The 27,101-nt window shown below is 33.8% G+C and overlaps 2 protein-coding genes and 1 long non-coding RNA gene across 6 annotated transcripts; all 3 read right to left on the bottom strand.

Annotated features, from left to right (window-relative positions):
- Positions 1-5,651: 5,651 nt before the first annotated feature.
- LOC107624867 (uncharacterized) lies at positions 5,652-7,775 on the bottom strand. The gene is made up of 4 exons (XR_002357071.2): positions 6,867-7,775; positions 6,671-6,728; positions 5,802-5,976; positions 5,652-5,710 (listed from the first exon to the last, which is right to left on the bottom strand). It is a non-coding gene; the product is annotated as an uncharacterized LOC107624867 (long non-coding RNA).
- An 8,992-nt stretch (positions 7,776-16,767) lies between these two features.
- LOC107624865 (uncharacterized) lies at positions 16,768-20,325 on the bottom strand. 4 transcript variants are annotated; one of them, XR_002357062.2, is made up of 6 exons: positions 20,063-20,325; positions 19,922-19,977; positions 19,754-19,808; positions 19,596-19,667; positions 18,805-19,082; positions 16,768-17,395 (listed from the first exon to the last, which is right to left on the bottom strand). XR_002357062.2 is itself a non-coding variant. In XM_021115400.2 (5 exons), the coding sequence occupies exons 1-5, from the start codon at positions 20,271-20,273 to the stop codon at positions 18,859-18,861; spliced, it is 618 nt and encodes a 205-aa protein (XP_020971059.1). In that variant the 5' UTR covers positions 20,274-20,325; the 3' UTR covers positions 18,589-18,858. The 4 variants fall into 4 exon arrangements, 1 of the variants encoding a protein (XP_020971059.1); XR_002357065.2 differs by lacking the exon at positions 16,768-17,395 and adding an exon at positions 17,910-18,461; XR_002357064.2 differs by lacking the exon at positions 16,768-17,395 and adding an exon at positions 18,044-18,120.
- Positions 20,326-23,821: 3,496 nt separating this feature from the next.
- On the bottom strand, positions 23,822-24,802 carry LOC148573021 (uncharacterized). The gene has a single exon (XM_088505629.1). The coding sequence runs from the start codon at positions 24,800-24,802 to the stop codon at positions 23,822-23,824; it is 981 nt and encodes a 326-aa protein (XP_088361755.1).
- Between the last annotated feature and the right edge of the window lie 2,299 nt (positions 24,803-27,101).

Raw genomic sequence — 27,101 nt, 5'->3', positions numbered from 1 at the left:
CCAAATAACATGATTAGAGTTACTCTTGGCACCATATTTAGCCATCCAATCCGCAGCTCTATTTGCTTCTCGGGACACCCATTCAAAGTGAACAAGCCAAGGACGAGATAAAAGCTCCTGAATCTTGTGAACCAAATCTGTTACTTCAGATGGATACCTACTTGTAAGCAAATGCATGATGGGCAGAATGTCAAGGCAATCTGTTTCACATATAATATCCCTCAAACCGCAATCCCAAGCTAAAACCAGCCCCCTCCAAGCAGCAAATAATTCACATCTGATTATAGACCAAGGGGGAATGCTTCCAGAGCAGCCCGAGATCCAATCTCCCTTAGAATCTCTAATAATACACCCAAATCCCGCTAAATTTGAATCCATATACAAGCTTGCATCACAATTAACTTTAAAACTATTGCCTACCGGTGGTTCCCAACACAGGCAATTTCGGAGAGACCTAAAAGCATTGCTTCGATTCCTGTAAACCTGTAAGTCCTTGGCGGTAATTCTGGCCAAGGCAACAACCTTATGGTCTGTCCAAGGGTTGTCAGTGTTGAATATGTCATTGCACCATTGTCAGTGTTGAATATGTCATTGTTAGCCAAGGCCTTCCGAAACCACTCTTCAAGAGCATTACCAGCTGTCGAGTCCAGGATATTAGGATCCAACATATACCAGATTGCCTTTGATCGTTCACAGTCTCTAAGGCAATGCTCCATAGTCTCCTGCGCCTTGTTACATCTCTTACACATCTCTTCTGGAAGCTACTTTGGTTCGGTTTGGGTTTCCAAAGGCTACCATTAATCTTATATTGAATTGTGTGACTTCCTCTTCGTTGGCAGTTTTGTGGAATGGGAACAGGCTCCAAAATTTCAATCCGAAGAGAGGGTTGAGGCAAGGAGATCCTATGTCTCCTTATCTATTTGTACTCTGTATGGAAATGATTGCCTGCTTTATCTCTCATAGAGTTTCCCAAGGTTTGTGGAACCCAGTTGCGGTTTCTAGGAATGGACCACGACTCTCTCATTTGATGTTTGCAGATGATCTTTTGCTTTTCTGTAAGGCATCAAAAGCTCAAGTAATAGAGGTCATGCATTGTTTGGACTTGTTTTCTAGAGCGTCAGGTTTAAAGGTAAATCTTCATAAGTCAAAGGCCCAGTGTTCCAAGAGGGTGTCGGAGAGGAGAAAAGAGGTTCTCTCAGGGGTCTCTAACATCTGGTTCAGCAATGATTTGGGTAAATACCTGGGAATTAACATCAGTCATGCCAGAGCTTCCAGGAAGACGGCTCAGGAGATTATTGAAAAAATTTCGAGAAAGCTCTCCAGTTGGAAAGGACGCCTACTGAATAAGGCAGGGAGGCTTTGTCTTGTTAAATCGGTTATGGCCTCTATCCCAGTTTATGAAATGCAAATTTCTCTTCTCCCGAAGTATGCATGTAATAAAATTGATTCCTTGATGAGACAATTCTTGTGGAAAGGCCAAGCGACTAGAAAAGGGCTGCCTCTGGTCAAGTGGGAGGTCACCATAACTCCTAAAAAGGCAGGAGGATTGGGTATTAGGGATACTTCCTGTGCTAACATGGCGCTTCTGGGAAAGTTGGTATGGGATTGTCTAAATAATAGTGAGAAGTTATGGGTGCAGGTTCTGAAGCATAAATATCTCAGGAATCAATCTGGTATGAACGGAAACAGTAGAAATTCTTCATCGGCCACCTGGAAGAACATTATTAGTGCCTATGAGCATCTCAAGGAAGGGCTTCATTGGAATATTGGAGATGTCCACAAATCAGTTTGGTATGATGAGTGGACTCCTTTTGGTAAGCTTTGCAACCTTGTTCCTTATGTACATATTTCTGAATCAGATTTCATGGTGGCTGACTTGTGGAAAGGGGTGTCTTGGGAGGTTGATAGTCTTACCACGCCTATTCCGCATGAGATTAAGCAGTTTATTTGTGGTCTGAGATATTCTAGTTTGACTAAGTTGGAACCACAGTGAAAGTGGTGGCCTGCAGCAACAAAAAAGTATAGTGCAAGGGAGGGTTATAGATGGTTATTAAAGAAAACATTAAATTGAAATGCCAACAGTAATTGGAACTGGTTGTGGAACACAAACATTCCAGAGAAGTTCAAATATATACTAATTTGAGAACATGGTAAAAATTATACAAATCCAAATAAAAAAATAACAAAAAAAGTTTTAGTAAATGATTAAAAAATATTATACTAACAATGAGTATTAAAAATTTTATAAAAAAATAACAAATGAGAAGGAAGGATAAAATTAGTAGGAAAAAAATACATAAATTTTTTTTATGTTTTTTTTATAAATGAGAAGGAAAGATAAAATTAGTAGAAAAGGAATAATTTTTTTTAATTACTTCTACAAACATAACAATTGAACACAAAAGTTCCAATTTGTTACTTTTGAAGAACGAGCGCTTGAATATAGAATCAAAGTTGCGTTCAAAGAGAAATATATAGCAAAAAAAAATATTGAGACTTCAAAAAGACTGAACTACTTGATGTGATTTCAACGTTAAACCAAACACATCCTAAAAGAGTAGGTACTTAATTACCTAGAGTAAATTTACCTAATTTTCTAGTATCACTTTATTTTTATTTATAGAATCTTTTTAATGTATTTTAAAATACTTCAGAAGTTACTTTTTGTAATATTAGCTGTCCTCACAAAAATTATTTCAAAAGTCAAAAGTGAAAAAATGTACTTAACTATATTAAATATAAATCTACATTGTTAATTCATAAAATAAATCTTAAGGTAGGTTTAGGTTCTACCCAAATATTTAATCAATAATTTAACATAGTTAACTAGTTAGAGCATCTCCATCGGCTGGTTTTCATTCCACTTTTTTCTTACACCTTTGGAGAATTTATCGTTGTAGCATATCATTATTTGACAAGTTATTATTAAAAATAAATAATTATATAAAATTTAAAATAATTAAATAATTATATTAAATAATTAAATAATAATTAAATTAGTAATAATTATAATAAATAATTATTTCTTTATGTAATTAATAATTTATATTAATTATTTAAATAATAATTAATTAAATAATTAAATCATAATTAATTTGTTAATAATTATAATAATTAATTAGATCAAATAATTAAAATGCTAACACTTATATAATTAAATAATTAAATTATAATTAATTTATTAAATAATTTTTATTTTTAAAATTTAAAATACTAACCACATTATTAAAATTAGCTGTTGCGAAACTAGCCGTTGCAAAATTAGTCGTTAGAAACTAGCTGTTACTATGTTACCGTTATTATTAAAGAGACACTTATGCAGGAAATTTTGCTCAAGGCTTAGAGTATGATTATGTCGAAAATGGCTTATCACAACCTCAGCTGGGAGAAGAAGATTTTGCACCATACCATCAATTTTTCCAAAGAAATGCCCTACTTCGAAATAGGCAGCAGTATAGACAATTGAAAGAGGACTTGATTGAACACATATGGCAATTTCACAATTCTTGTCGTCAACTATAGAGCTTAATTATGTTTTTTTATATTAATTAATTTTACAAATTAGTGTAATCCCGAATTATATATTGTGTATTATTGTTATATATGAATTTATTTAATATTAATATCTTTTAATAGTGAATTATTTTTAAATTTATAAATTTAAATTATATTATTGAAAAAATTAATTACATTAATTTTAAATACGCAAAAGCTGATGTGGAGTTAGGACTTGTTTGGGTGAACTTCTAAAAAAGATCTTTTTTCGAGTTATATTTTTCTAAAAGATCTGATGGAAAAGTAAAAGTAATTTTATGTTTGGGTATCTCATCCAAAAAGATCTTTTTATCTATCAATTATGTTTGGATATAACAATATAAAAGTACTTATTTATTTATTTATTACATGAAAAACATTTTTTTTAAAAAAAAAAAGATCTTTTAAAAAAAGATGTAAATTATAGCTTCTCAAAAAAAGATGTTTTTCTTATTTTTCTAGTGCTTTTACTTTTACTAATCAAAATTTACTAAACACGCTAAAAAATAAAAAAAAAAGATCATTTTTCATTGAAAAAAGATTTTTTTTATCAAAATAATAATACCCAAACAAATACTTACTTTTTATGACAGGTGGGTCACAAATAAAAATTGAGATGGTGAAGATGGTCTTAAGTAATTTTTTTCATTAAAATCATCCATTATTATTCACTTACTTTTTCATATTTTTTCTCTTTTCATCCATTATTATTCACTTATTAAAATCAATGATTTTTTTTTCTTTTCAACCACGATTCAATTCAATCTAGTATTAAAGTTAAGTCGCAATATAATAACAAATGTGTTTGAGCAGCTCAGGAATCACGATATCGGGCCAGCTCATTTGCGGCAAATGACCTTTCGAAGATATGACCTCGACGATAAAGCTGCTGCCAAGATGTTGGTGCAGGTACTCTGCCACGACCACCAAAACTGCGAGGTCTTTCTTGCTTTGTATTATATGACATGTAACCGTAACGAGGTTTAGGATTTGTCTCATATCGCTTTGAAATATGATTTGCAACACAATTCGTGGGCGAAGCCACTGTGTGCCTAATTCGTGTTTGTACTCTAGGCGCTGAACTATAGATAGCCATTTCGGGGTGGCCAGTCCTGCATTGGAAAGATAGGCTTCTTGCGCTGTCTACTATTTTTCTATGTCAGTCTCTATTTTGCTGGCGCCATCTTTAAATTGATGTGTTTTTTCATTTCGCATGTCCTATAGGTGAGATGACCATGCGTATTTTCATCCCAATTTTATTTTCCGCGTATTTTGAAAATTAATCATTTTTATTTATTTATTTAAATAAAAAAGCCTAAGTCACAGTACATATACACTTTTTTTTTCTTCTCCATCATTCTTCTTTTTTCCAGTTGATTGTTTATCCTCCTTTGTTACTATCATGGTTGTTGTTGTCATTATTGACATTATTTTCTTCTTTTTTTTATATATTTTTTTGTTTATCTTTTTTATTTATTTATTTATTTGTTTGTGTATTTTAAAATAAATCTATGAAGGAGAAGAATAAAGAAAAAAAATAGAATACAAACAATAATGATGATAATGAAAAATTAAAAAAATGACATCGAAATTTTTTATATGAAACACATAAATGAAATAGAAATGAATCAAAATGTGCTATATAAAATACAAAGCTTTACTACAATAAACATAGAATTTGAATTTATCTTCACGTTATATTGTAAGACAGTTTGTTACTTAAGATTTAGGAGTATATCATTCAATTTTAGAGCAATCTCATTTAAATAAAATCCTTTATTTTTAAAGTAAAACATACAAAAAATACAGAAAATAGCTAATTATATGAGCACAAACTTAATGATCCATATCAATATTAGCATTAAGACAACAAAAACAATGTGTTCTTCTCTACTCTCTCTGAACAACCAAATATCTTGTTTTTCTGAATGCTAAGTTAACCAATTAATTTAGTCTTGAATAAAGACAAATTTATCAAAAAACAATCTTAAATGAATTATTATATGTGATTTTTTTGGTGACTACACGTGGTTTTAATTTTATTTTACTTTTCTTTATAATCTTATCCGAACAATTCGATGCTAGGATAATACGCCAAGGCAGCCAGCAATTCAATGTGATGAAACATAGACGACATTTTCTTTTTTTTTTTTCGTGCGCCTGGGATATATTACACCTGATGTGCAAATACAAAATAATGTTATCAATTCAACACAATTAACAGTAAACTAATTAAACAGCATTGATATAATTAAATTGAAAATTACATGACTGAGTCCATCAATTCAATGTGAGTGTTTCCAACTCATAATTGTTGATGCAAAATCTCCACCGTTCAAAACCATCAACCTCATGACCTTTTCAATGGCCTCCAGCAGAAATCCCAACCAACAAATTTCTGTAACTCATGACTCAGCCTTTTGTCGTGAATCATCCATATACCTAACCAAATAAACATGCTATATTTATTTAGTTTAACTAATTCCTGTAAGGAATAAAATCTCATGAACAAACAAAACTAATGCTTTTATAGGCTTCTGAGCTTATTATAAATGAAAAATTACTATCAATCAAATGCTTAGTAATCAAATACTACAGAAACTGCATATATGAAATAAGTACTTGTGTGAATGAAAGGTTGTCTTCAAATAAGCTATTTTGATTGCATATATGTTCCAATACACACATCAAATGAGTTGACCATTACAAAAATTAGTTTGTTGACAAAAATGATCCTTCAAAAATTGAGAATTACACCTTAGTCTCCAAAAGATTGGTTCTGCTTGATTTTTTCACACAAAATAAAGAAGAACATTTTTGTAACGATCCAACTTTCAATACGTCATGATCGTACCAAAAGTAAGGCGTTACCGACCTGTTTTCCTTATTAACTACTTAATATTGAGCCTTTAGTTCGATATCGTGTTTCAGTTTTAGTAGAAAATGCCAGAAAATTTTGTTTTTATTTATCAAATCATATATCAAGCATCACCAAATAATAATAATCATATAATTATTAGTAAATATTATACAAACAAATTCAAGTGTAACTTAGATACAAATCATATCCCTCCGTATAAAATAAAAATCTTAAGCAATAAGGGCAAAGAAACTCTATGAAAGCAAATTAACTCACACTTAACTCATAAATAAGGTCTAACAATCGCCCGCAGCTTCAAACGGAGTCTTCGAACCTGTGTTGGGTGAAAAATTTTGGGGTGAGAACAAACCACACATTCTCAGTAGGGAATGGAAATGCCATAAAAATAATGATTAACATGCAAATAATTAACTTTTTAGGCATTCTAAATTAAAAACGTTAAATCTCCTACCTCAATGTCACGTTAACTACGCAATCAAACCAAACATCAGCCTCAATTACATTTTTCTGATGAGTTCCCTTCCTCCGGCAACAACACAGCAGCTCCAAACCTACGTAGCAGCATCCGAATCATCAAGGGCAGCTCCAACATTGGTTCCCAGCGACTCCAACGGCAATACCCATGGCGGTAGAGATTCAGGTAACTGCGAAGATCAAAAGCAGAGGAAGAACAGAGGACAACCGTGAACAGGGACAAGGATGAATTACATCAGAGTCAAACAGCAACTTCGGCAGTCTCAATTAGTACGAGCGGCGGACTTCACTCACGGTGATGGCGATGGCCACAACAGCAACGTCAGTGGCTCCTTTGGCTCGCAGTTCCTGCGTGCGTCACTTCCTCTCCCTCGCAGCTTCGGTCTCTCTCGCTCTCCTCGGTCGCACTTGCTTCCTCTTCCTCCACGAATGACGACGGCGACGGCGTGGAGTGTGGCAGCAGCAGTAGCTTGAACGGCGACGGCGGCAAGCTCCACGGACAGCGCGACCCAACCTCCTCTCTCTCCCTCGCGACGCTACTCCCTGTCTCGGCTCCGGTCTTCCCCCGCAAAGGCGTTGGCAACAGGACGGCGGCTGCGTGGCGACGGCTCTCTCATGGTGGTCGCTCTCCTTTCGGCGATGTCAGCGGCGGGACGGGCTCGACGTGCACGGCGCAACGATGGGATGGACGGCGGCGGTACCCAGCCAGCGGTGCCACACCCTTCTCCTTCTCTTCTTCCTCTCCATCTCTGCGTTTCTTTCTCTGTTTTGTGTGTATTGTGTTTAGGAAGAAAAGGGGGTGGAGGTGTGTTCAGAGGCGGAGAAAAGGGAGAAAATTAGGGTTAGGGTTTATGGGATTTGAGAATTAGGATTTCTGATTCAATTTGGAAATTTAGGTTTAGGAATTAGGGAATTTATAAAGTAATATGGATAAATATGAATAGATATTTTGATAAAATTGAATAGTAGAGTAATTTTAAAATCAAACATACTCTATTAAAAATATTTAGGAACATTATTTATCATCATATTGCTAAGTTCAATTAATTATTTCTATTTTAAAATATAAAATGAACATATTAATCACATTTTTATAAAATACAGTTTTTAAACTCAATATTAATTATTCAAATTGAATGATATAATTTTTCATTATTTTTCTATCTTCGAAATTTTAATTTCAATTTATAAAATAATTAATTATAATAAAAATTGTACATAAATATCAATTGACTTCAACATAAAGTGTTTATAAAAATTAATCTAATCATTTCTAGTAAATTAATTCCTATGAGTTCAAATTAATAACATAATTCATTCAAAATAGAATTTATTTAAATTAAATTATACAATTCTTTCTTATTTTTCAATTACCAAAATTATAATTTCAATTATACCAAATATCTAATAAAGATTATATAAAAATTCTAATTAATTTAAACTCTAATTATCATGAAATTCCATTTAATTATCTTTAGTAAAATAATTTTCTTAAAATAAAATTATCAACAAATAAAATAAATCACAAATAACTATTTTATTTTATTTTCAAAAATTAGAGTTGTCATAATTTTGCTATCAAACTAATATTTTAAGGGTCAAATGCTAGATAATACAAAAATAAGGATAAATCACTAATTTAGTATCCAAAAAATGATGACACTTATAATTTAACTCCTAAAAACAAATAAATTAAACATACCTAAGATAAACAATGTCTAACAAAATACCCCAAAGTCAAAGCAGCAAATTAGACATTTTGGGACATTTTGCCAATTGTTCATATTTGGAGGATTATGTGTGTATTTCTTTATTCAGAGGCTAAATTTGAGAGATTCTATTCACAATCCACATCAATTTTAAACTCAAACAATGACATTGCATATATCACAATATAATACAAAAAACAAAACCTTAGGAGCAACGGCTAAAATGGTTCAAATTATAACAGTACCTGAGTAAGAAAAGAATGGCATCAAGAAGAAGAATTTATGACAAAGAAGACGGCGCTCAAAAAGAAGGGTTAGCCACTAAAAACATTTTCAAATTATTTAAATATAGATAAAAATTTACCGGAATAAAAATGACTTCAGATGTAATATTCTGTAAATAATAAATAAAAATACTAATGGGTTTGTAAATTATTAGATCAAAAAATATTTTTTAAATAAAATAAAATAAAATAAAATATTTTAAAAAAATAATTCTAACATTATTTACTAAAATATATTTTTTTAAAAAAATAGAATATCAGATAAAGTCATTTCAATTAAAAAAAATCGAATTAACTTTTTCTGATTTTGGCAGTTTTCAGGTATTTCTTTTTCGATTCTATACTAAAATTAGAGAAATTACCGCTCAATTTTAATTTAAATTGGACTTATCTCACCTAATTCTTGTGTATTCTAATTATTATAAAATTCTCTCACTTGATACATTTAATTATCAAATTTTTTCTTCTACTTTTATACTTCAACTTGTATCTTCATTATTTTATTTTTGTTGTGAGCCAATCAAAATGCATCAAATAGAATTTTAGTTAATTCATTAACACAACAAAATTTTAAGAGATTAAATTACAGGTTCATTCCATTACAACTTAAATTGGAGTTGGTCCATTTTAAATTTGTCCAAAATTAGGATAAGTTTACCTGATTTTTGTATCTTCATTTTTCAAATTAATTTATTTTTATCGCGTTTTTAAATTATTTAAAAACATTTTTATTAGTAGTAAAATTCAAGTATACTTTTGTCCGTATTTAGATATAGTTGTCTTGGAGCATGCAAGTATTTTATATAGCCATCATTGCTTTTTTATAGATATAGTTATTTCCACAGAAACTTCAAGTTTGTCATTAGTTTTTATTGAAAGTTCTGTGTTGCTTGCCCCTTAAGGGAGGAGATCATTTCAAGAGCCAAGGTTAGGCGGAGCTGGGTTTCCAATGATTTAGAATTTTAGGTTTTTTTTTTTTTTTTTCTTAAACGGGGATCGTTACTGGTTCAACAGGTTTATCGATTTCTTCTTATTTATTGATTTTTAAACTGATTCAATATTAGATTATTAGTTATTTACGGAAAAAGAATCAATAAGAGTCTATTTTTGGGATCGATCTGCTACAATACAATTCAGAGCAATGCCCTAAACCTTAGCTAGCCGGGTTTGCTTAATAAATTTATCAGTACCAAAAAAATCCTAAGCAACTAAATAGGAATAACCGAATAAGTAAACGTAAGAAAAAGTTATGAAAAATAACAAGCTAATTAAGTCAATTCTTTTTTATTTTATTTTAAAATTTAAAAAATTAGAATAGTAGAAGGTTGTTTTTTTTTTTTTCTGGTAATAAACTTATTTTTGAACTAGTTAGTTAGAATTAACTTCGTTTTTAATTGGTTTCCTAGCAGAATTGCTAGAATGATCGAAATCTTTTACTTTTTTAATCATACAAACACACTCACAGTGACTCATACAGACTAATCTAACTACTACAATTAGAATTTAAATATGGTTTGGCTTAGTTTGAGACAAACACCTTTGCCATAATAATCATAATCACATGTCTCAGCCACGAAATCTTGTTTGAATCGTTTAAAACGCTTGGTTTAAAAAATTTTGGATCAATTTTAATAAGGTTTAATTAGAAAAAAATATATTTTTTTAATCTTTTTATTAAAATACCGTTGAATATAATAAACACGCATGTCGAATGAGTGTCGATGAGTATTATATTCGAAATATATATATATATATGTCAAACACGTTCAACCAAGTATTCATGCTTCATAGGTAACATTAATTTTAAACAACCAAATATTTTATATAATCAAGTCACAATATACACTTTTTTTTTTCAGATTCGTTTTCTTTTCCTCTTTCTTTTTCTACCTCTTTATCATTCTTCTTTTCTCAATTGATTGTTTTTCCTTCTTTATTTAAATAAAAGGTTAAAAAGTTTTTGAATAATAATATTAATGTGATATAAAATATAAGTTAATTAAATATAAAACTAAGATAAGAAACTAAGCAACAAGAATAATTGATAATTCACTAAATAAAACTATAGAAATTGGACAAAAATGCAAAAAAAAAAAAGTATTCAAATAAACTAAAAAATTTAAACAAAGTTTATAAGTCATTACTTTTTATATAAAATTTTCAAAGTAGTTGTTGCCTTGTTAGGGTTTTTTAGTGCTCTGTTAGGATTTCTTAACGGAGTTCCTACTGTCGTCAAGACTACATTGTCAACGTCAATTAAATCTCAATACAAGTCTATCTAATCTGCATGGCTGAGACAACGAGGGATGAAGATCGTACCGAGAAAGACAACCAGAAAGGAGATAGAAATGTGATTCTACTGGAAGAGGCAGACATATCAGAAGGTATTAACGCTTGCTCCAATAGTCTCTATGGCAGACTCTTTGCTTCCAAAACCTTCTCAGTTGGAACCATGAGGAATGCTTTGAAGGCTATATGGGGAAACCTGGAAGGATTTAGCATGAGTGACAAAGGGGACAATTCCTTCTAATTCTTTTTTGATAAAGAAGTGGATGTCTTGCATGTTGAACGTGGTTCTCCATGGCTATTCAAAGATTATGTGCTCCATGTCAAGAGATGGAAGGAAGATCAGAACTGTGATGAAGAGATTATTTCCAATTTTCCAGTTTGGGTTCAATTTTGGGGTTTGCCAAAATCGTTTAAAACCTTCGAAATTAGACGTAAATTGGGAGAGAGACTGGGCACAATGTTGGAGGTAGGTAAATTTCAGATGCGGGGTAGAGAAACTAGGATTGTGAAGGCCAAAATCAATATTGATGCTGCCAGGTAAGTGAGGGATCAGTTAATAGTGGTAGGACCTAATAAAAAGGAGGTAGAAGTGGCATTGCGCTATGAGAGACTTGGAAAGTTCTGTACCTATTGCGCAAAATTGGGGCATGAGGTAAAAAACTACCATGATCTGCTAAAGGACACAGGGAGTGATATGGTAAAAGAGGATGACATTGGCGAATGGGTTAAAGCCAGCCAAGTGGGAACGCGAATCTACTCTGAAGGAGAAAGAACATTCAACAACTCAACCCAAAATCAGAATAAGGCCACTCAACATAAGAAAAAACCGGTCTTAAACCGCTTATTGGAAGAATTTGCAAGGATGTCAATGCATAAGGGAAACAAAGTTTGAAACCACAAGACACTGGTAACAGGGCAGCACGTGAGTCACCACAATCAGCCAATTCTAGAACAGAATGCATGGAGGTTATCATAGCTGGTCAGTCCAATGCCAAGGAGGATGAAGGGCAGCTTATGCAATTCGCTATTGGGCAGTGTCTCACCACAGAGAAATGTAGGAAGTGGAAAAGGTTAGCAAGACAAGGTGCTGGAGGGTCAGATACTAAAAGTGAATCCAAAAGAAGGTTGATGAGTGGTATAGCTGAAGGATCTACAAAGAAAGAAAGAACAGAGGATGAAAATACAATTGAACAGATGGTGGAGGGTGCCAGCCTACAAATGGCACCTAAGGCGCCATGAGAACTATAGTTTGGAATTGTCAGAGTTTGGGGAGACCCCTGACAATTCACACCCTAAAAGGGATTTGTAAATCCCACTCCCCCGAGATTGTGTCTATAAGTGAAACAAAGAACCAATCTCGACAGGTGGAAGCAAAACTTCGGGTATGCGGCTATGAAAACTGGCATATTGTTAACCCGACAGGAGTGGCAGGAGGACTTGTGCTAGCTTGAAAGGATAGCATCAATGTTCAAATTATTAACAGTGGAGAATTCTTTGTGGCAGTCGAAATTAAGGAAGTCGGAAGTAGTGAGGTATGGGTGTTCATTGGTGTCCATTTGAGTTGTTCGGAACAAATTCGATTCTTACAGTTTGAGAAGCTTACAACAATGAGTCAACATCTAGAAGAAAAAGTGGTAATAGCAGGTGATTTTAATGCTATAACAAGCCAAGCAGAAAAGGAGGGTGGAGGCCAAAAATCAGCAATCACCACTGCAACATTCACTAATTTTATTGATAGTAACAAATTAGTGGATATTGGAATGGTGGGGCGCCCTTTCACGTGGACAAATCGAAGACAAGGAGAGGATTTGGTGGAGAGGCTTGACCGCTATTTAGTTGGGATGGGATGGAAGCTGAAATTTCCAAATGCAGTGGTGCACAAGCTCACAGAGTCAGGCTCGGATCATGCTCCAATCTTGATGGAAATCGAACCTCAATCCTGGCATAGTAAAAGATATTTTAAATACCAGGAACGTTGGTGTAGAGAAGAGGGTGTCAAGAGAACTGTTAGTGAAGTGTGGAGAATGGAAGTTGTAGGCTCGGCTATGTTCTCCTTGGCCCAAAAGTTGAAAGATTGTAGACATAGACTAGTTCAATGGCAGAAAACTCACAAAGCAAACTCTCGGAAAGAAATTGAGGACCTTCAAGCTAAACTAGAGGAGTTGCGGGTGGCTGGAATCAATAGGGGAGAGGAGGTTACCAGTTTGGAGGAGAAGTTAGAGTTGGCATATTTGAAAGAAGAGAGTTATTGGCGAGAAAAATCTAGGGTCAAGTGACTAAAACAAGGAGATCAGAACACTAGATTCTTTCACCAGAAATTTCAATCAAGGGTGCGAAGGAACAGAATTTGGAGATTAGTAGGGAGGGACAATGAGATTGCATCGAAATCGGAGGATATTGCAAAGGTAGCTGAAGACTACTTTTGCGGTATTTTTACTTCTTCTTGTTCGGCTGATCCGAATCCATACTTAGAGGATTTGGAGCCTAAGGTTACAGCTTCCATGAACCGCAGGCTCCAAAGGCCGGTAACTATGGACGAGGTCAAAAGAACTACATTTAGTGTTCATGCTCAGAGTGCTCCTGGTGATGACGGGTTTACAGCTAAGTTTTTTCACTTTTTCTGGGATATAGTTGGAGGTGACGTTTTTAAGACAGTGAGAAGTTTCTTTCACAGTGGCAGAATTCTAAAAAGCTTCAATCATACTCAAATTTGTTTGATTCCAAAGGTGCCAGATGCCAGTGACATGACTCAGGTACGACCGATCAGTTTGTCTTCAATTATGTATAAAATTATTTCTAAAGTTATGGTGCACTGATTACAAGGTATTATGAATAAAATTATAAGCCCAAATCAGAGTGCGTTTCTCAAAGGTAGACTCATTTCAGATAATATTATAATTGCCCACGAATATATGCACTATTTGAAAAATAAGAGAAGTGGGGCAGAGCATGAAATGGCTATTAAACTAGACATGAGCAAGGCTTATGATAGAGTTGAATGGCATTTCTTATGGTATATTATGGATAAGATGGGCTTTGATGCTAAATGGATTAACTGGACTAAGGAATTGGTAACGACTGTTTCTTACTCTGTTGTTGTGGAAGGTCAACCTTTTGGCTATTTTAAGCCAAATAGAGGCATCCGACAGGGTGACCCCCTATCTCCATATCTCTTTTTTTTTTGTGCAGAATGACTTTCCTTCTTGCTACACAAGGCAGAGCAAAACAGATTAATTCAAGGAGTTCAAGTTAATCGGAGATGCCAAACAGTTAATCACCTTTTGTTTGTTGATTATTCAATCCTTTTTTGCAAGAGCGCACCTAATACAAGCCAAAGTATTCTAGAATTGCTAGAGATCTATGAGGGTTTCAGTGGGCAAAAAGTCAATTTGAATAAGTCGGCCATCTTTTTCAGTCACAACACACCTCAGAACACAAGACTAGCAATTGCTCAGACACTAAATATTGAACATATCGGAGCACAAGACAAATACCTGGGACTGACCTCTATAGTCCAAAAATCAAAGAAAGCAACCTTTGGAGCTATCAAGGATAAAGTTAAAAAGAGGATTATGGGTTGGAAAAGAAGTCTATTGTCATCAGGTGGCAGACACACGCTATTGAGAGCGGTGGGAGGCGATTCCTATTTATACGCTCTCTTGTTTCAAGCTCCCGGACACGCTGTTGACTGAGATTCATAGCATGCTCTCGCAATTTTGGTGGGGTCAAAAAGGCACAGAATGAAGAATGGTTTGGATTAAATGGGACACAATGACGAAACCAAAGAAAGATGGAGGGCTGGGGATCAAAGACCTAAGGGCGCAAAATTTGGCCTTATTGGGCAAGCAATGTTGGCGTCTAATGAAATACCCTAATTCTACTCTATCAAGAATGCTCAAAGCTAAATATTTCAGATATACAGATTTTCTACATGCAGAGATAGGAAGCGTACCATCATGGGATTGGAGAAGTGTTCTTGAAGGACGCAAGGTGATCGAGAAAGGCTTGTTATGGAATATAGGCTCTGGTACTCATGTCCGCATCTTCCATGACCCCTGGCTCCCACCACCAGTGCCCTTTAATGTCCCATAAAATGCACTCACAATCTCACCAAATCTGCAAGTGCATTACGTTAGTGCATTACTAAATCCTGATAGAAGCTGGAACAGAAATCTGATTGAGTCAATTTTTTCAGTTGATATATGTAATAAAATTTTTTCAATCAAACCAACAGAGGAGGAGGATGAAGTTAATTGGTACTGGACAAAATCTGGTATATATGAAGTTGGGTCAGGATACAAAATTGATTATGGATTCTTTCATTCTCTTACTTCATTGAGGCCCCAGAACATACAGAACAATAGAGTATGGAATAGCATTTGGGAATTGAAATTACATCATAAAATTAAGATTTTTCTATGGAAGAGTCTTCATGAAAAGCTTCCGGTGTTGCAACAAGTTCACAGCCGGTTTGCATCCACCCCTGCCACTTGTCTAAGATGCATGTTGAAGGCTGAATCAATTTCTCATGCTTTATTCCAATGCCCCCTGTCTTCAATAATCTGGAGCCTAAACTTAATAACCCCTGACCTATGGATGAGAGAAGAAGAGACCTTTTTCAATTGGTGATAACGAGTCTTATCTTGGGCAGCAGCTCAATTCGACAGTAGACAAAAGACCCTCTTCATAGCGGCGATGTGTTGAAGCACTCAGTGTGTTTTTGAGAAGGTAACAAGTCCGACACCAGAAATAGTGAAAGAAGCCAACAGTTTAGTGCGTGAACTCATGAGCCATAACTGATGGATGCTGCTAATTCTCTTTACTCTTACTTTACTCTTTTCTAAACTCTTAATCTTTCAGTCACAGTTGGTAATAAATGAGATTACCCAATTCTTTTGTATTTCCTTATGAAACACCTTTATTTTATATTAATAAAATAACATTTATCTTTGACCTAAAAAATTTAAACAAAACTTAATAACAACTGAATTGTTTATTCAAATAGAAACAAAATCTTAAATAACTAAAAATTCTAAAATGATATGGTTGTTGTGAGAAAATTACTTAAATTTATTCCTTCATTAAATTTAAATTTAAAACTGCAATGGATTCTTTCAAATTTTAAAAAGTAAAAACTGAAAATTTGTACCTTTTTTATTATTCATTTTCGTAAGTGCTGAAAAATAAACAAACTAAGATATGAAGTTGTGTCTTGGGTACCAAGAACATCTGATAATCTCACTAAGTAAAACTATAAAAATTCAAAGAAGAACAAAAGAAAATGTATTCAATTAAAACAAATTCTAAACAAAACTTAATAACAAGTGAATTGTTTATTAAAATAAAAAAAAAATCTTAAAGAACTATAAAGTCTAAATCACTTTTGCTACCTAATTAAAAGAAAAAATTTAATGAATCAACTACAACATAGACCAATTCAAGCTAAAATTGAAACAGTCTTAAAAGTTCTAATCAACATTATTTTTTTCTTTCAATTTAAACTGTAACCAGAGAATATATTAAGATAGGAAAAATGTATTTCTATCATGGATATATCTTTTTCTTTCATATTTATTTTTTTAAAAAAATGAAAATCTGAATAACAATTTCTTTTTGGGTATTTTTGAGGCCAAACAAGTAACAAGAGAAACATAACTCTGTAGTCCCCACACCATGTACCATTCCCAATGTACCCTTTTAACGGCTACTTCTAAGTTCTAAGTTCATCTCAATATCTCATCACCCAAACCCCCCACTATATAAATAACCTCAGCACACTGCTAAAACCAGTTAGTTGTGTACCATTATATCACATCAATAATCAGTAAAAATCCTCGGCATATTTGTGTTATATTTTGTTGTTTGAGAGCTTCCTCAGCTACTTGTATTTTGGTCCTTTTTGTTGTGTTTGGAATATCTTATGCTGCTAAGGATATGTTGGTTGGAGGCAAGGTTGATGCATGGAAGGTTCCATCTTCACCCTCTGATTCCCCTCAACAAATGGGCTGAGAGGGCTAGGTTTCAAGTCAGAGACCGTCTTGGTAATTCTCTTCTTTTTTTTATTTTAATCTTAATTTCAAAATCTAAGTTTCTTTCCAAGATTATTTGTGACCAATTATAGAAATTGGTGTATTATAAACTTTGATGATGAAAAAGTATGGCAAAGCAGCAAGGATGACACGAAATTCTCTCTCTTCAAGGCAGCTCCATTTTATTCAGTTATACTGCAAAACAAAATCAAAGTGTAAAAAAGCACATGGAAAAATTCAAAGATGAAATAAGAATTTAATTTTCTCATACATCTTCAATTACAGTAAGCCAGTCACAAAACTATGGGTGGGTTTGGTAAAGTTTAGTAGAGAAGTGTTGAAGTGTTTGCAATTTTTAAAAACATAAACACTTCACTTTGTGGTTAATAAATTAAATCAAAATGATAATGTATTTGTGCTTTTAGCTTTTGAAAACTCCTATAAAGATACTTTTCAAAACTAATGTGTTTTTTAAAATTAAAAAAAATAATATAACCTTATATATTAACAAGTGTTTAGATTTATTCTTTTGTTATTATAGTTATATTTATGTTTATTAAAGTCATTTTAAATTTTACAAAACAAATTTTACCAAAACACAGTTGTTGTAGTTTGTACTTATTTTTAAAGGCTCAATTATTCGATTTAGCAAATATAGCTGCTACAAAAGCCATTACTTTTGAAAAACATAAGGTTTACCAAACCACCCTAAGTGAACTTTTCTGAGAACATAAGAATTTAACCTCACAAATAAATGAATAATTACACATTGTATAATCAAACCTTAACACCAAGCATACGCTAAGCTTTCAAAGATAACAAGTTATAAATATGATAAAGTACACCAACCTCCCTTGAATTTTAGGTGAAATTACACATAGCACCCCATGAATTATATGTTGACAATGACAACCCCAGATCTGGTGAGAGGTCAGTGTCCATTTTAGAAAAATATAAAGTTAGCAGATGTCAGATATAACTTAAATCTTAGAAGAGTTCTGTAAAGACTTTTAGAAATAAAGAGGTATGTCCAATGTCCCTTAACATTCAGAGGTTCAGAGGAGGTTAATGTAATTTTACCAATCACACGAAATCAACAAAGCTTAAACATTTATACAAGTTATAAAGTTAGAAAGGCTAGAGTTCTCTATTGTGGGCTAGAGCAATTCTTAATTGGATATAACTAGAAACTTCTCCAGAATCCGCATACTTCAGTTCTGAGTTGGGATTCTTCAATTTGAGCATAAGATGAATCTTAGTTCTGGAAATGAGTAAGTCAACTGGATTGACTTAGAATCAAAGAAAGCAGTTATAAATCCTTAACTTTTTTCAGTTATAAATTCAAATATTTTGTTTGTCACAGTTATGGTTATATCAGATTCAGTATATGAACAAATTAAGTTTTGATTAACTCTTCAGTAAAGTATTCTTGGACAAGTCTTGGACATGAACTACTAAATAATGATAGTAGTAAAAAATGTTTTCAGACCAGAATAAAGTCTTAATACCCTACAGGATCACCATGCAGTCATTGTACCAAAAGACAGTTTGAAAGACATCATCAAATTCGTAAAGTAACTTACAACACCAAATGAAACTCTTACCCAGATTCTGAAAAATAAGGGCGGCACAACTGCACAAACAGCTCAAAATGATCATCACTCGTCATCATCTGAAATGTCAATTACTATTGGTTCCTCAGTTTTTCCCTTGTTATGACCAAAAACCTCAAGTGGTTCTTTCTTCACGTGCACCTCAGCATAAACTTGAACAGGGTGTTCTTCAGAAGATGGATGCTTTCTCTTCTGACCAGCCTGCTCCTGATAGTTGCTCATCATTGGTACCTCCCCAATGCTCATGTTAGCCATTTCTTTTCTTTGTACTGCATAAAATAACCATTTCTACTCAAAATGAAATACATCCAACCATTTGAGTAATACTCCATTCAGTTCTAGTAATTGTAAGCTTGTGTCATCAAACCCCAACTTAAGCAAATTCACTTTGAAGTATTCAATATTTTACTTTGTATTCAATTTGCCCCAAATTAAATAATTAATCCCAGTGGGGTTAATTTTCTAAAAAAAAAAAGTAGCAATAAAATAACTCATTTTTGTGTATTCATTTGAAACTCATCATGTTATCATCATAGCATAAAATGTGGCTCCCACTACTCACTTCAGATTCATTCCCTCAACACATCGGATCATAGGATGGACTGTGATCCCCATTTAACTGGCCACACACTGTATCATCATTCTATGATGATGAGGTGATGAGTCCCAAGTACATAAAAAATGCACCGCACAAATATGTCTCTTCTCTATAGTTGGGGACTATTATAGCTTACACTTTCATGCATTAAAAGTTCAGAGTTTGATAACTTATAATTACTTACCTGAAGTGAGGTCACGTAAGGAGTGGTCAACAGAAGCCTGATCATCCAAGAAAGAAGAAGGAAGTGGTAGAGCTTCGCAGACAAAAACCCAGTCAACTCATATTAATTCTAAGATCAGATAACTTGAACTCAAGAAAAAAATTAAAATTGTGTAGTACCTTGACCTACATCCGCAAAGGGTTCCAGTTTGCGTTGGTAAACTTTTAACCTGTCCTGTGAGAGTTGGAGACAAAAGCAACAACATTAACGATTAACTAACATTAAGAGAATAATTCGACTCACATGTGCTATCTACAAGGAAATGTTAAGCGAGAAATGGAACTTACAAGTTCAGATTTGAGGGGATGATAATCTGGATTAGTCCCTTTGCATCTCAACTTCACTACACAGAAACAAAATAAAAAAGCCCTAAGCATGTGTGTGAATTGGGAATTTAGAAGAAGAAATGAAGAAAGAGATGAAACTACATGAGAAAAGGGTGGAAGTGATGTTGGCAAGAGTTAAGAGGGAGTGAGCGCGTTGAAGAGGAGGCATTTTAGAGAGGATGAAAGGGTTTGAGAGAGAGAGAATATTCGGCAGCTCTGCTTCCAGATTCTCCAGGCTGGCTACCGTGCGCCTCAGTGGATCGCTCATCTCTTTCGGTACGCCCTCACCCACACTCTCGCTTCCCCTCGCCATTTTCTGTCTCTGTCTCAGTCTCAAGCGAAGTAGAAATTTTGGTGACTTACAAGGAAAGAAAATATCGCGATTTAATACTGCCCCTACCCTGAAATTTGATCCCAATTCAATTTAGTCCTCAAAATTTTAATTGACTCTAATTGTATCCTAAAATTTTGATCCGTGCCTCAAATTGGTCCTTCCGACATTTTTCATCACCAGAAAACAGATCTGTCAATTTTGGTTGACATCTAGCACCCTTGCATATAGATGACATGGCAAAATATTTGAAGGCATCAATTTAATCCCTAAAAATTTTTAATAAAACCTAGAAGTCCTAATTTCTTTAATTAGCAAAAGTGACTCCAAGAGTTGAGAAGAATGTTGGGAAGCAGCAGCCAAGGCTCAAGTGGCTCTAGTAGAGCTCGTTCGCATGGTGGCTGAGTGAAGAACGCACACCGTGACAGAGGTGACAGAGGTAGAAAGGTTTCGCATTGGTGCGGTTGTGGGTTACGTCCTATTCTTCGGTGGTCTGGGACGGATTCCAATCCAGAAAGACCATTCTATGGATGCTCTAACTATAATGTGAGTTAGTTGAATTGTTGCAAGTTGATTGTGTGTCTTATTTCTCAAAAGCTTGTTGGTTTTGTAGTTGTTCTTCCTCTCAATTTTTTTTTTAATTTTTGGTGTTGTAGACTACCGGTAAGAGATGGTGCGCCTTTTTTAAATGGACAGATGTTGAAGAAGAAGAAGTCATAGTTGGCAGAAATGAAAGTTCAGTTAGTGAAGACCATTGAAAAATATCTCTGGGATAGAAAATTAGTGTAGTTGAAGCTGAAACTAGAATATTAAAAATGTGGAATATTATGTTGTCTGTGTTTGTTATTATTTTTGGAATTGTGATTGTAGCTTATGAATTAGGTAGGATGAAATATATGTAACTGTGATATCAGTTATGTGAATTAAGCATTGTTATATATTTAATGACAAAATAGAAATGAAATTTTATTTTCTCTTGGTAATGATATATCCTGTAAAAATTCTTTAAAACTGAGATTATACAAAAGAGGAGGTATAACTTATAACCAAATAAGTATCAGAAGAGCATAGTTTGGTCAAATTGGTCAAGCTGTTATGAGTCTGTATATGAAGACAAGATCAGGAGCTGGCTCTGATAATTATATATGTAGTATGCACTTCCATTATTGAATAAATTTAAGTGTATAGTTCATTTGTGAAAACATTGAATACAAAATAATAACTTCGGCTCTCAATGATTATCTTTTTTGTTCCTATGAAAACAAAAATAGATGAGATGTTATGACAAAAGAAAATCTAATAAAACCTTTTGTGATTCTTGCACTTGACAGAGGACCCACAAATAAGTAATTCATTAAGTAATTCATAGTCATTAATCATTGTCAATATCACAGCATTAGCAATAGCAGTATCTTTATCATACTTCAAATACCCTAGATAACATAGTTTCAAATATCCTAAACCAAAACATTACTCTACATAACATAGTAACAAAATATCAAAAGAGCATAGTTTGATCAAATGTTCTCTACAAAATATGTTCTACACAACTTTCAGTCAACATTGCAAATCGTTTTCTATTTTGTTGTTGGTGGTTTGAAGTTCGGGGTGGAGATGAATGTCATAAACTTTGACAAGCGTGCAGCTGTCCCAGAACTTCCTCCTTACATTGGGTTCACATTAAAAGTTTTTTCCTCTTAAATTACAGCTTGTCAGGCCTTGTGACCTGTTGTGGAGGTGGAGGTGGTCTGATGGAGGGACCTAGTGAAATTGTTAACAGAATTAGTGACCAATACAACCCAATAAAAACCAATCAATATATTATCAAATAGTATCAATCAATTAGATCTACCCAACATTTACTCATATATTATAAACCAATACAAACCAGTTAACAGTTAATCAAATATTAGAAACCAATCACTACCTATTTCTGATTTTCTGGCTGTGAGTAAGTGGGTTGGGTGAGTACAATCTCTGAAGCATTTGCATCATTAACAGCTTGCCCTAGTGCTAATGGAGCATTTTCATTAATCTCAGCAGCTTGGGTGTTAGTAGTAGCAGCATTTGCTGGATCTCTAGTCTCTCCAGCCTTAAAACCTTTTTCTTTTGCAACAACAGCCCATGCTGCATTAACAAGGGCACTAGCAAGGTCATCAGCTTTCCTATGAGCGCAACTTCTCTTTGTATGCCCTCTCGTACCACAATAAGTACATGTGAATTCTTTGTATTTCCTCTTCAACTTGATTTCAGTTTTTGACTTCTTAACACTAGATGGCTCTTCATCAGCATCCTTCCGTCTTTTTTGGGTTATCTGGCTTTCGCTTCATTTTAGGTGCATGAGGCCTATTTTATTCACTTCTCTCCCAAAGATCTTGTCCTGGTATTGGATTGAGAGAGTTCTTGTAGGTATCTCTATAGGCTTCCATGGTCAGCCAATGATGACAAAAATCCTCAGGATTCCGATTTATCTTGGAGATGGCTGCACATGCATAGACACACGGCATGCCTACGAAGACAGATGTGGTGAAATATTATCCAACAATCTATTTAAGTAGAGACCAATCACCAGAGACAAATAAAATAGTTAAACAAATAACAACTCTTAAATGAATACAAACCAGTCACTATCTAATCTAAACTATGTTTAATCAAATGATACAAACAAATAGAAATAAGCAATTATTAGCTACCTCAGTACTTGTTATTTGCCAAAACCTACAAGTGCATATGCTCTTTTCCAAGTCAACAGCCATGTTGGTAGACCAACCGTGGATCTCAAATCTTTGATACTTTTCATCTCCACTCCAAATCGGTACCCATTTTTGAGATTCTTTCTGGATTTTCTGCAATCTACTATGTTGGATTGGTGGGAGCTTACCAACATGGTGGGAAAACTTAACCTTGTTTTTTGCAATGGACCGCATCGCAAACATCCGAACCTCCTCTAACAAGGTGATTATTAGCTTAGCTCTGTATTCCTTGATCCTCGAGTTAAAAATCTCGCAGGCATTGTTACAAATATTATCAATTTTTTTATCGTTTCGGAAATATGCCCTAGTCCATGCTTCTCTAGGCCACTTATCCAAATATGCCCAAGCTCCCTCGTTGTGTCTCTTTAACCTATCTATCTTCTGATCAAAATCATGGCGAGTTGTTTCTCTAGCACACTCCCATAATAGTCCTCTGTACTCCTGCTCTTTTCATTGTTTGTTATATTCTTCCATAGATGTCAGACACAGAATCGATGGTGTACATTGAGCATGAGCTTCTTTACTGCTGAAGCCAAACCCTGAACTAGTAACACATGAAATTTCAATTATCGTGCCTCAAACAGACCCCCCAAAAAATATTAAGTGACCTCAAACAGACCCCCCAAATATATTAAGTGACCTCAAATAGATCCTCGCAACGAATACATTTACTAATCACAGTCCTCACAGCAAGTATGAATTGATTATACAAATAAATCTTTTTAATCACAGTCGTCACAGCATATATGAATTGATTATACAAATATATTTACTCATTTACCTTTTGCTGTCTGACATAAAAGCCCATTTGTTAGCCATGTAGTCACCCAAGTCATCAAGCAGCAGGTCCAAAAACCACCTCCAATTCTCTTTATTCTCAACATCAACAATTGCCCACGCAATTGGATATATATGGTTGTTGGCGTCCTGAGCCACTGCTGAGAGTATTTGTCCACCAAACCGAGTCTTCAAGAAGGCTCTATCGAGTCTGGTCATTGGGCGGCAGCTAGCCTCAAAACCCTTCTTACATCCATCCAGGCATACATATATTTTTTCAAATATAGGATCATCCCGTTGAAGATATGTACCAATCTTTACTGTTGAACCAGGATTACTCTTAAGTAGAGTTTTTGCATAATCTCTAATCAAACCATACTGGGCAGCTGCATCACCGTAAACAATATTTCTTGCATCCATTAAAGCTCTGGTTAGTGATGATTTGTTTAGATCCAGGTCACCCCTTCTCCTGAAATATGCTTTAGTTTCACTGTGCTTTAAGCTCGGATACCTCCTCAATTTCTTTACCAACTTGCCAGCAAGCCATCTCCTGTTGGCTGCCCTATTTTTGCTCATCCTAGGACATATGTGTTTATTCTTAAATGTTTTTAATTGCCAGCATGTCTCCTCAGAATCCCTGAATGCATAAGCAACCCATGGACATCTAACTATATCCTCATCTTCTCCAGTTGTCCACTTGCAAATAGCTCTGACTTTGTAGCTCTCATTCCTTCTAAATTTAATCTCCCTACCCTCTTGAATGGTGAATTCTCTCACAGCATCCATAAATTCATTCTTGTTACTGAACTTCATTCCAACTTGTAGCTTTAATTCACCGAATCGGCCACCGTTAGAGAAGATTGGGTGCACATCCAGCCCAGTCAACTCATCAGTATGATCATTGTCATAAACCAAACTGCCATTTGGTTTAGTGACAAAATTGCCTCTATGATGATACACAATCGTTATACCTTCATCCATCTATAAATAAGATTCAGGAGATACAATGGTTAAAAACAACACTAACTTCAATAAATTGAAAATAGTAATTCAGATTACAGATAATTCAGTTGGGGCTTAGTTCTAATATATTAAACAACTTAATTGAAAGTGTTTTGGCTACCATTAAAAAACATGAATATTTTGTTAAAGGTATTTGGTTTAATTTCAATCTGTCTCATGCAATCCTTAATCATGAAACATGAAAAAATAAAGTAAGTAAAATCAACAATATTTGGATACAATTACAACTTTGCTAATCAAAGTAAATTCAACTCTGGCTCAAGTATCAAACTATTATGCCATACAACACTACCCAACATTGCCAATACTTCACAGAATATAATGAAACAAGTACAATCCCTTTTACTTTATGAATGGCCAGAATGAATAGGGACTAGGAGACCAGGGTCTTTAACCATAATAATAATAATAATAATAATAATAATAATAATAATAATAATAATAATAATAATAATAATAATAATAATAATAATAATAATAATAAACAGGGAAACCTTCAACAAAACATACCAGCTTTATCTGCGTTTTAATTATTGTTAAAATTAATAAGCATTATTTTCAATCTTCAAGTGGAAAAGCAAATAAGAGAAATTCATTGTCCTATCTAAAAAAAAAAGAAAAGAGAATAAAAGGGCAAAGATTTTTCACAACTGATTGCCAAAGTAGAACAAAGAAGTTAAAATCTTCACACAATCAATTACATAACTAACCGTCACAAGTATCTGAAATACCTAAACATAAAGGATTATGCTTTTTACAAGGATAATTAATGGCAGAGTAATTCAGACATCAGAAGCAAAAAAAATCCATTTCATTTTCTATTTAACAGCTTATTTGCTGTACCACTTAATGTAATAATCTGCACAATAATTATGCATGGAACAATATAATGTTCACATCTTAACAAGAACAAGTAATTTGTAATGAATCTCGTAAAAACTTATTAAGGAAGTACGAAAAAGTAAACTATCACATGCATTATTGAAAATATTAAGCATTTAAAAAGATGTTTTTTTTTTGCTTTTTAACAAGTGCCATGTTAAAATACTCATGCAGAAAATTTAAGAGAAGGGTTCTTGAGAAATAAAATAGACTCCACTTTAATCATTAAGTTATTCCTTCCCTCAAAGATTCTAACTAGTAATTACACTCTTAAAGTTCATGTATAAAAGTAGGATTTTTTTATCAAAATTATATTCTTGTTATGATCATTACATAATGCAGTACTCCCTTTCCACTATATTAGTACTCTTGTAAATAATAGTACAAGAAGGAACAAGGAAACACATGAAAGTAAAATTGTCAGGTGTATTCATTAGTCGAGGAACGGAAATTCAAGGATACCATTTTAATATATAAATGTACTGAAATCTTGAATATGATCATCTACGACACCTCCAAGCCATAGTAGTAATGTCAATGTCTAAGGAAAATCAAAAAGTTCAGTTCATGATTATCACTTAATTTCAGATGTATAATAAAACACTCATTGTGGTCATTGATGCAGACAATGTTCAGCACAAAAAATACTTTATTTTTACAAGAAATTACCCAGTCAACAATTAAATTAAAATGGGACATGAAGGAGTAAAATTGTTATTTTAAAATGGAATATGAAGAATTAAAGACTGCTCAAACGGACAAAGAACTGAATGATTCAGTTGATCATAGTCACACACATGCAAAAAAATTAAACCCTAACAAACAAAAACTCTATCATCATCAACAACCATAATCAACCACATTCTCCCAAAGTTTCACTGATGAAGTAGACTGAAAAAAATGAAAAACAACTCACAACCAATATTTTGAGAAAAACAGAGCATGGTAGTTGAGAGCAGCATTTTTGTTACTAACCTGTTTTCCAAAAGATGACTCCCAGGTAATTAATCTTCACAATAGGGAGCGCGAAACAAGTAAGAAAAGGTTCAAACCTCCATTACTGCAATACCCATGGTGCTTCTCTGACGGGAACGTATACGACGGGAAGAGAAGGAAGAGAAAAGGTCGATTGGATTTCACTTTTGAAGTGGTTAATGTTTGGAGTTTATTTAACCCCTTTTCTCATGTCAACGACATCATTTCTAAGGATTTCGGCGCCAACAGTAAAATGGCGTCGTTTTGAGACTGCCAGGTGTCATTTAAAATTGTCAGGTCAGCTCTCCGGTGACGGAAAATGCCGGAAGGGCCAATTTGAGGCGCGGGTCAAAATTTCAGGGTACAATTGAAACATTGAGGGCTAAATTGAGTCGGGGGT

The sequence above is a fragment of the Arachis ipaensis genome, chromosome B2 (assembly GCF_059453495.1).
Source record: "Arachis ipaensis isolate K30076 ecotype BB chromosome B2, ASM5945349v1, whole genome shotgun sequence".
In the NCBI taxonomy this organism is placed as follows: Eukaryota; Viridiplantae; Streptophyta; class Magnoliopsida; order Fabales; family Fabaceae; genus Arachis; species Arachis ipaensis.
The sequence above is the reverse complement of the archived record's forward strand: the minus strand, read 5'-3'. Positions and strand labels throughout refer to the sequence as shown.